Source organism: Anarhichas minor, unplaced genomic scaffold (assembly GCF_050575085.1).
Source record: "Anarhichas minor isolate MPS153535 unplaced genomic scaffold, ASM5057508v1 ptg000024l, whole genome shotgun sequence".
In the NCBI taxonomy this organism is placed as follows: domain Eukaryota; kingdom Metazoa; phylum Chordata; class Actinopteri; order Perciformes; family Anarhichadidae; genus Anarhichas; species Anarhichas minor.
In genome coordinates, this window is record NW_027466470.1 from 7,217,875 (window position 1) to 7,227,500 (window position 9,626).

Sequence of the window (9,626 nt, forward strand, 5' to 3'; positions counted from 1 at the left end):
GATGACTATAGGACTCTGTCAAGCATCACTGAGACTTGGACTGGTCTTTGTCTTAAAGGTACTTTACAAGTATGCTGCAAAAGACATGCACAGACCCAGCCCATTGTATTGATTTGGTATTTGTACTGAAGGATACATTTATTTAGGCTCTACTAAATCAACCGCCGTTGTACAGGTGTATCTGTAAATAATATTTCACAAAAGATGCATTGTTGGTTGGGATTGAATTTCATATTGTTGTATTTCTTGACTGCCTTCTCATTCTTTATTCTTTCAAAAAATCCATATCAGAGGATGATGTTGTTAATAAAGTGGAACTATTTTTATACTGTCAAATACTTCACAACTGTGATTAGAAATAAGATCCGTGAAAAATGATGAGGAATTACTCACTATCAGCAAATGACTGCAAACTCAGATAATAAATGGAAATAAAGAAATTAATTTCACCTTTTTACAAATGTCTTAATTTTCTTTTTGAGAATAGATGCTCAGTGTGAGCAGTGCTGCTGTTTTATGAAGGACAGTATTTCTTAGACTTTAGACTGCCAGTATGAGTTGTATACAGTAAGGCACACATTAACAATATGTACATTTTTTTGTAATGTAGCCGTCATATGCTGATTTAGTCATTATGCCAAATACAATATGTGAAATATGTTACATGTTTATAATTTGCATAATCAGTTGTTATTGTTGTATGATCGACCTTTTTCAATTCATATAATGCTGAAGGACTGAGTAGCGTTTTGTAATCTGCTCAAGGCCCATTATGCCTTAATGAAATTACCAACTTCCTATGGATCACAATAAAATGGTAAAGAAACTGTGTGGACTCGGTGCCTTTTGTCCAATTAAATATGGTAATAAATGCCATTTATTTGTTTAATAAATGTTTATAACAACTAAAGAAGAAAGGCAACTCCTAATTGATACATCACTTATATCAGACTCATGCACATCTGCATCCTTTTATTTATTTGTAGCTTTTTATAATATATGTCTATTTTTAACAAAACCAATGTACAACAATCAGACGGAAGGGAATTATGTCAGAACAAGATTAAAAATGGCAGTGCAGCTTCCATATATTTCAAACACCAAGATATATAGTCATTGTTACTGCCTTAACTTTGGGATGAGATCATTTAAATTAAAACAAATATGTAAATAGTAATTTGTTAATATAATTAACTTTACAAGATTAAATCTTTAGATTTGTGAAAGTTATGAAATAGCAGTACATAAACATAAAGCTATTAATCAGTGATGGAATATGTACTTTTACTTAATTAGAAAAACTAAATTACAAGCATTAAAATAAACTAATATATAATTGGAATTATGTATAAAGAGCACTTTATTTAAAGGCGGAGTAAATTTTAATTAGTCTACTTTATATAGTGTAGCTTGTCAATTTCCTGCTGGGATCAAGAGAGTTTTACCTAAAATACATAGAATAATTTAGTTGTTGTTCTTCCGAATTGTACATTCAAGTAAAGTAAAGTAAATGTGCTTAGTTACAAACACACACACACACAGGGGTAGTGAGAAGGAGTGTGTGTTTTACACTTGATCAAAAGCATATGCATATATATTTATATATATACAGTATATGTATATATATATATATGTTAAATAATATATGTGTATAAATAAATATATGAGCAAAAATTCCTAACAACATACAGATAGAAATAAATATTTAATGGATCGGGGTTATGTACAGTATATCCATGTTTAGATGTCTATATACAGTATTTAGGGTATATATATTTTCGAACAAACCCAAAATAAATGTACAGTACAATACATTCTGTGTGAGCATTTCAAAGTGGAACTGCTCTGTAATATTTTTCTTTATTTTCTTTAAATCAGTGACTTGTTAACCCTGTTAATTATTATAATGCTATGGGTATTTAATTAACTAGTACTGACTGATAACAAATTATTTTTAAATGAATTCCAGGCGGAATGCACATACTCACACACATGTATTAGTTGTAACGTAACTGTTGAGGAAAAGATTAAACTGACTTGAAGAGTACATTTGGTTAAGAAGATTTCGTGGTCAGCGCAGGGTCAACGCGATGAGCTACCGTCACATGACCACCATCACCTGACGATGACATGTTTGTTTTTTTAGGGCAATTTGCAGCTTATGGTTGATTTCTAATGTGCAGTCAGTTCAGACACGTGAACAGCTGTGTGAGTGTTTTTATGAATTACAGTTGGCGAAAGCAGTCAATTTAACACGCGACTGTCGGCTTCAATTACCCAGAATGCCTCGCTTGTTGCCGTCTGGCGAAGGAGTGACTGTGTAGAATAGAACCAGCCAGCAGCATTTTACATTCATGAAGTTGTCGTTACTATGCGTGTTTATTGTATGAAATAACATAAAAGGGGAACGCGAATAACAGGAGGAAGGCGAAATCTGTTGTCAACACACCAGCAATGCCTCTCTTCGCGACGAACCCATTTGACCAAGATGTTGGTGAGTAATCACAACTGGAGGCTATTTGTAGCAGGCTAGCTGAAGTAGCTTCGATAATACATCTTTGTATGTGTTCATCAGCTGCATGCACTTTAAATAATACCATCAAGAGCTTTAGTACTAATGCTATACTGCTGTCTCGTAGTCCATATTACAATCTACATTCACTGACATGCTGTAGTCCACGTTTATTAATGTCTGTTTTGTTTGTTGTGATTCGCTCTGTTAGCCAAATGAGCAGTTAAGGCTAACTAGCTTGCACCCTTATATTATATGTGGAGATTTAGCTGTTAGCTTGCAGCAACTTACATTTTAGTAACGTTCACAGAGTTTATTTGAAGAGTTAATTTTACTTGCAATATGTGTTTGTGTGTTTTAAGTTACATTATTTGTAAACATGATATTTTCTTTGGTCAGGTTAATTGTTAATAGACATGGGACAGAGATGTTGTCTAGCCATCTGCCTCCTCATCATCTCACTGTATCCCATCGTATGTTAGCGACCCAATATGATGACTCTAACATCTCTTCAACACGTCATTAGCACATCACTTTACAGTGTGCAAGGGCTGGAAGAAGTACACACACGCCCAACTAATTATGCAGTTCCATATAAAACCGTCTATGTACTAAACTATGGCCCTCAAAACTAGCAGTGCATGCTAATTTAGTAAAGCTGGGTGTGTTTGGACTCTCTCGTGTTATTTCAGCTTGACTGGTTATTTTCAGGCTCTTTGTTCTGTTTGTGTATAATTAATAAGCTGTTAATATCTCTGTGTTGGTGATCGTCTACTTGCAAGCAGGAGTTGAGGATGTAAATAAAAGCATCCTATTATGGTATTTGTTATCCAATATTGCAGTGTATATATAACAATAATAATAACTTGTGAGTAGTCTGGCTGCTGTGTTCAAGTTTCAAGTTTGGAGAGATTGATTCAAGTCCGACAGGAATACAGCTGGTTACAGTAGTCTTAGAGGATGTAATGAAAACATGGATCATGACCGTTACTAGATTCTTAGCAGATAACAAAAGAAGTTTCAGTTTGTTATCAAAGATAACACCCAGATTTCTGCACTGGGTTGTGATGCAACAGGATTATTATTGTTATTCAGCCAATTAAATACCGTAAAAATCAATTGACTTCATCACATTGATGTTAGACGTATATAAATATCTAATGGAATAGCAACAACAGTATAAATGGTATAGCAACTGACTATCTTCACATGGTATATAATATCATCTCGCCCACCCCTGCTTGTGACCACGTTTTCTGTTTGCCAGTGCATTTTTTCAGTGTTTAGCATAAATGTACTTCATGATTAAAAAGCTGCTGGGCAAATAGGATGTATGGCTGGATAATGATATGTGTCAAATTTATATGAGGTCTTACTTTCACCACTTATATTAGTGAATTTCTATGGAAACGAGGTACGAGTAGAAGTCCCAAAAAATGATGATGACTTATGCCAAAGACCGGAGGAGTGCAGTAGAGAAGAGGAACGCTCACCACCACTGAATGGCATACAGTATATTCCTAAAAGCACAAGCTACAATCTCAAATAAACTTGAAATCGATACGACCGATAGTTTCATCACAAAAACTAAACATGAGCTTCAGATTGGTATTTACTGCAGAGCTGTTGTATTGTTAGGGCCGTCTGTTATTTTGTCTGTTTATGCTCATTTGTATGATTAACAAAAAAGGAAAGGATCTCTCTCTCTCACACACACACACACACACACACACACACACACACACACACACACACACACACAGCTTGCAACTACAATTTTTGTTTCAAAAAGCTTTATTATTTCTGATCCTAGGAGGATCGTCACCTCTCCTCTCGCTTATGCTGGTTGTTTTGCTTCTTTCCTGCAGAGAAGGCAACCAGTGAGATGAACACAGCAGAGGACTGGGGCCTCATTCTGGATATTTGTGATAAGATAGGGCAGTCACGCACTGGGTAAGTTAACTGTCTTCTATATAAACCTGACACACACAAACACATTTATCAGACACTGCATTAAGTTTCCTTTAAGGTTTTTCAGTCGTAAAACACACAGGGTTGGAGATAGAGCTCAGGGTCCAGGTGCACATGGAGAAATTGAAGATAAATATTGATACCTTCATGTCTATCAAAAACATATATAGTGACGTATCTAGTCAACATAGCTGGATTGTTTTTTTGGTCCTTACCAAGCAGTTAATCTCCACAACCTTTTAATTTCTACACTTGTGTTGCAGGCCTAAAGAATGTCTCCGCTCTATAATGAGAAGAGTGAACCATAAGGATCCTCACGTGGCCATGCAGGCATTGACTGTAAGCAGATTGTTAACAACCAATGTTTGGTATAAGTGTACAGTAATTGTTTGGTTCTTGGGGGCATCATGTAGTCTTCTGCTGATCTATAATTAACGTTTCACTGAGATGTGAGCTGGTGGAGTAACCGCCTTTCCTCTGTGATAAGTTATATCCTAATAAGTGCTACATGTTTGTCAAATGTTGCCTTTGATTGAATAATGAGTCTGGTGAACTGTTTGCACCAATGTCCTCACAGCTCCTTGGTGCTTGTGTCTCAAACTGTGGGAAGATATTCCACTTAGAGGTGTGCTCCAGAGAGTTTGCCAGTGAAGTCAGTAACGTCCTAAACAAGGTTTGTGATGTAACTTTTGATTTCAGTGTGTTGTCCACATTAATTATGTTTGATTACTTGAAATTAGATCATGCTGCATCCATGTCCCTTGTTCTTATGATGTGCCTTTTGTTTGATTTCTCCCAGGGCCACCCCAAGGTGTGTGAGAAGCTGAAAGCCTTGATGGTGGAGTGGGCAGAGGACTTCCGCAACGATCCCCAACTCAGTCTGATCTCAGCAATGATCAAGAATCTACGCGAGCAGGGTGTTACTTTCCCAGCTGTTGGGTCCCAGGTAGGTGTGTCGAGTGGAATTTTAGCATACTCTATGTGAAAGGTACATTTTTAGATTGCTTTATTTATGGTGGACTAGTGGTGAGTCAGATCCAGACCATACAACTGCAACACCCTTTCAATTCCGTCTTTGTGTTGCATGTCGTACTCCTCTCTTGCTTCCCATATTTCATTGCCTAATACAGGCAAAATGCCAGAAAAGGATCTAACAAAAAAAGGGATTTATATAATTGGATAATTTTAGGTTGTTTTGCTTAAACATTGAGACCCACACTTGTCTTTTTATTCTTCTAGTTGTGCATGTGATTATCATTTTTCTTTTCACAGGCTGCAGAGCAAGCAAAAGCAAGCCCTGCTTTAGTGGCAAAGGATCCCTCCACCTCGACAAACAAGAAAGAAGAAGACGATTTGGCCAAAGGTGAGGACACTGAAATGCTTCTTTAGGGTTTTCAGCCTAGTTCTGGACACTGGGAGAAAAAGTTCTTCAATGCTCGGACGCCAATGGAGAAATGTGTGCGTCTCTTTTGTGTGCAGCTATCGAGCTGTCTCTGAAGGAGCAACGTCAGCAGCCGCAGACCTCCCTGTCGGGCCTTTACCCGAACACCTCCGGCCTGCTCTCCTCGCACAAGTCCGACGGCAGGAAAGTCCGCGCCATCTACGACTTTGAGGCCGCTGAGGACAACGAGCTCACCTTCAAGTCGGGGGAAATCATCACCATCCTGGACGATAGGTGAATTTTTACACACACAAATTGTAAGTAGGGAAAAAAACGGCACGCAAGGATTTGTCACATGACTTGAGCGGATTGAGCTCGAGGTGATATTCTGAGCTGTGTGAAAATATCCTGATGTTGAAAAGAATCTTGAAGCCGCAAACTAAGCCAATGAGATCTTAATGCAGCACTGAGAAGACAACCGTTTAAATCTGTTGTTTGATCATTTCTGTGGGCTTTTTTTTAAATTTCAGTGACCCCAACTGGTGGAAAGGGGAAACATACCAGGGGGTGGGGTTGTTCCCCTCTAACTTTGTCACAGCTGACCTCACTGCAGAGCCTGAGATGAGTGAGTACATTTCATCTTTAGTTCTTTGATAGGCCATTCAGTCCATTAGCAATATTGCTTTATTGATCCTAGAGTGGGAAATGCTTCATCATTTGCACACAGCTGGTCAAACAATGCAAAGAACAACAAGACAGAACAACAGAAAGTGATCAGTGGCTTATCATATGCCGTGAACTGCAACAATGCCCGTACTTCTGGGAAGGCATAGGAGAAATTCTCTGATAGCATTTTGGACACATTTGCTCTTCTTTAAACAACTCTTTCCATTTTGTATACTGCTTTTAACAAGTCAGTGTCTGCTGTATTTATATAGAATATTTTTTTCCTTTGTAAGACATTCATATGCTACATCTAAGTCTCATAGTGTTCCTCATGCTCCTTTTAATACACCATGCGTGTAACATCTCCTTCACTGCTGCCTGAATGGATTCTAGTGTGTGTGTGTGTGTGTGTGTGTGTGTGTGTGTGTGTGTGTGTGTGTGTGTGTGTGTGTGTGTGTGTGTGTGTGTGTGTGTGTGTGTGTGTGTGTGTGTGTGTGTGTGTGTGTGTGTGTGTGTGTGTGTGTGTGTGTGTGTGTGTCCACAAAACTATTCCACCACTGTAAACTTAACTTCAGAGGATATATAGTTTATTTATTTTATTTATACTGTTGTTAATGTCGTGTCCTGTCAGATGGTTGTTCCACAGGACAATTGAGCTCCTTATTTTAGTTCTAAAACTCATCGCTGTTTTAAAATATTTTGAAAGGAATTCCCGTACTTGGAGGTACACACAAGTGTCAACAGTTTAAATGTAGGTCTGTTGTGTTGTTATTTTGTATTAACATATGAATTTTCAAAACCCCACAGAACACTCATACTGCACGTGTGCGTTCTGCTATCTTTGCTTTCCTTCCTCCATTCATGTAAAAACACCTCCAATACTCAAACGTGATGAGGACATCTCATGAGCGTCATTGGGTTGTGTGTTCCAACATACAAATATGAACGTCAAAACATTTTGTCAACAGCTCGTGTCAGATTGTAACTTTTGAACCAGTCTTTTGCGCCAGTATCTGACCGTCAGCACACCCTGACCTCCTAAATCTGTGGAACTGATTTATACTGTTATGTTGTTTTGCTGCTGCCGCATTCGCTGTTACTTGGAAATCTACAGTGAAGACGGAGAAGAAGACTGTACAGTTCAGTGAGGACATCCAGGTGGAGACCATAGAGCCCGAACAAGAGCCTGTATATATAGACGAAGTAAGTTCCCTCGTGTTCACGATGCTTTTTCTGCCTCGTTGAGATCTCGATGTATCTATCGAGTATGTATCTAGAAGATCACAAGTATCTGGAAAGTGTCATCACATGATTATTGAAATCCTTCAGGACAAAATGGACCAGCTGCTGCAGATGATCCAGAGTGCAGATCCCACAGACAACCAGTCGGACAGCGTTGAGTTGCTACAGTTGGAAGGTAAACAGAACTCCGGGTTGATGCTGTATGAAGTGACTGTAAGTGAGATAAAAGTTAATGTCAGTATGTAGAAGCTAATCCGATATTTTATCTTGAAAACGTGGATTATTATTGTTGACTACAGATATAATCGATAACTATTTCTTGTATTTACATCAGGTGCCTGCAATCAAATGGGGCCCCTCATTGACCAGAAGTTGGAGGATATAGACCGGTACATTGTGCTGACGTGACAAGTTTTGCCCGCAGAATGTTTTAAGTATTTTAAAGCTACATAATTCAAGCCATCTGCAAATATAAAGTTAAGAAAATCTAAATGTAATCTTCTGGTTTGTATCATCAGGAAGCACTCGGAGCTGTCGGAGCTGAATGTGAAGGTGATGGAAGCTCTGTCTTTGTATGCCAAGATAATGAATGACGATCCAGTTTACGCCATGTACGCCAAGCTACAGAGCCAACAGTACTACATGCAGCAACCTGCCAACGCAGCACAACAGGTACAGTCACTTACACATCGGAAATATTTAAAGGCATAAAAGTCTAAACTGTCTACCATCCCAATGGGGTTGTAAGCGCGAGCAAGACTTTTCGATCGTAGACTTTCCTCCGTCTCTAACACTCACTATTCATGATTGTGAGCTCAGGTCTACCCTGGTCAGCCTGCATCAGGTCCGTATGCCGCGGTGCAGGGTTACACCGTCCCCATGGAGCAGCTTCCAGCTGGAACCCCCATACCTGGTCAGCCAGCTCCCAGGTGAGTTTCACAAACACCAGTGGCTTCTTCTTCTGGTTCACTACGCACATTGCAAGTTTGTCGCAAATAACAAACTTTGCTGCACGTCATCCCAATTTCACCAGAGTAAAGAGTGCAATAGTGTTAATCGTTTCCATTATTTGCTTTCTCTCTCTTTAATGTACCATTCATCAAGGAAGAAAAAAAGCCTATTTAAAACAGCAACATAATACCTCTCATCTAGAGTGGATTGTTTATTTTTACTGTGAATTCTCAAGTAGTAAAACCAGGCGTATATAAGAGACGGCCTTTCCTTCCTAATTCATTCAAATTTGGCACAAACGTTCACTCGTCAATGTTGAACTGACTCGAATTTGGTGGTCAAAGGTCACTGCGATCTCACAAAAATACATTTTTGTCCATAATCCAAGAATTGATATACTAAATATGATCATTTCACACAAGCGTCTAACAAGTTAGAATGATGAAGGCGTGACATTTTGGACACCCATGGATGTACAGTAAACTGTAACATGACTGGTTGGTGGATATTGTCCTTTTTAATGTCAATTATGTGCCAGAGTGCATTAAAAACAGCAAGAGCCAAAGTATGAATTCTACCTTTCCACCTTGCTGTTTGTGGTGTTATTAATGTTGCTTCATTCTTTTTCGTAGTGACGTTCATATGTACATGGGCCAGCCTCCAGTCTACACCGCAGCTCCAGGCAGCATGGCCCCAGCAGACTTACAGTCCTATCAGAACCCAGCCATCGGGCCGGGCCTGACGCAGACGCCAAACTACAGCGCCCCCTCTGGCCCGAGCATAGCACCTTCATCAGACCCCTCGCAGGCCCCCTACTCAGAGAAAGCCCTGCTATAGGGGCTCACTGTTATCCTCACGCATGCACCAGACCTGATCAAACAGTGGTGGTAGATCATTTCTTTT

General features: G+C 39.0%; 1 protein-coding gene across 1 annotated transcript in view; it reads left to right on the forward strand.

Moving 5' to 3' along the window:
- Positions 1–2,119: 2,119 nt before the first annotated feature.
- Positions 2,120–9,626, forward strand: part of stam (signal transducing adaptor molecule (SH3 domain and ITAM motif) 1) — an 8,324-nt gene continuing 817 nt past the window's right edge. The window contains exons 1-14 of the mRNA XM_076098176.1: positions 2,120–2,494; positions 4,381–4,465; positions 4,747–4,822; positions 5,061–5,156; positions 5,283–5,429; positions 5,756–5,846; positions 5,963–6,158; positions 6,395–6,489; positions 7,645–7,733; positions 7,860–7,947; positions 8,107–8,161; positions 8,291–8,444; positions 8,592–8,701; positions 9,356–9,626. The exon at positions 9,356–9,626 is cut by the window's right edge and continues 817 nt beyond it. Coding sequence (XP_075954291.1) covers positions 2,455–2,494; positions 4,381–4,465; positions 4,747–4,822; positions 5,061–5,156; positions 5,283–5,429; positions 5,756–5,846; positions 5,963–6,158; positions 6,395–6,489; positions 7,645–7,733; positions 7,860–7,947; positions 8,107–8,161; positions 8,291–8,444; positions 8,592–8,701; positions 9,356–9,560 — 1,527 coding nt within the window. The 5' untranslated portion in view covers positions 2,120–2,454 and the 3' untranslated portion in view covers positions 9,561–9,626. The remainder of the gene's footprint in view (positions 2,495–4,380; positions 4,466–4,746; positions 4,823–5,060; positions 5,157–5,282; positions 5,430–5,755; positions 5,847–5,962; positions 6,159–6,394; positions 6,490–7,644; positions 7,734–7,859; positions 7,948–8,106; positions 8,162–8,290; positions 8,445–8,591; positions 8,702–9,355) is intronic.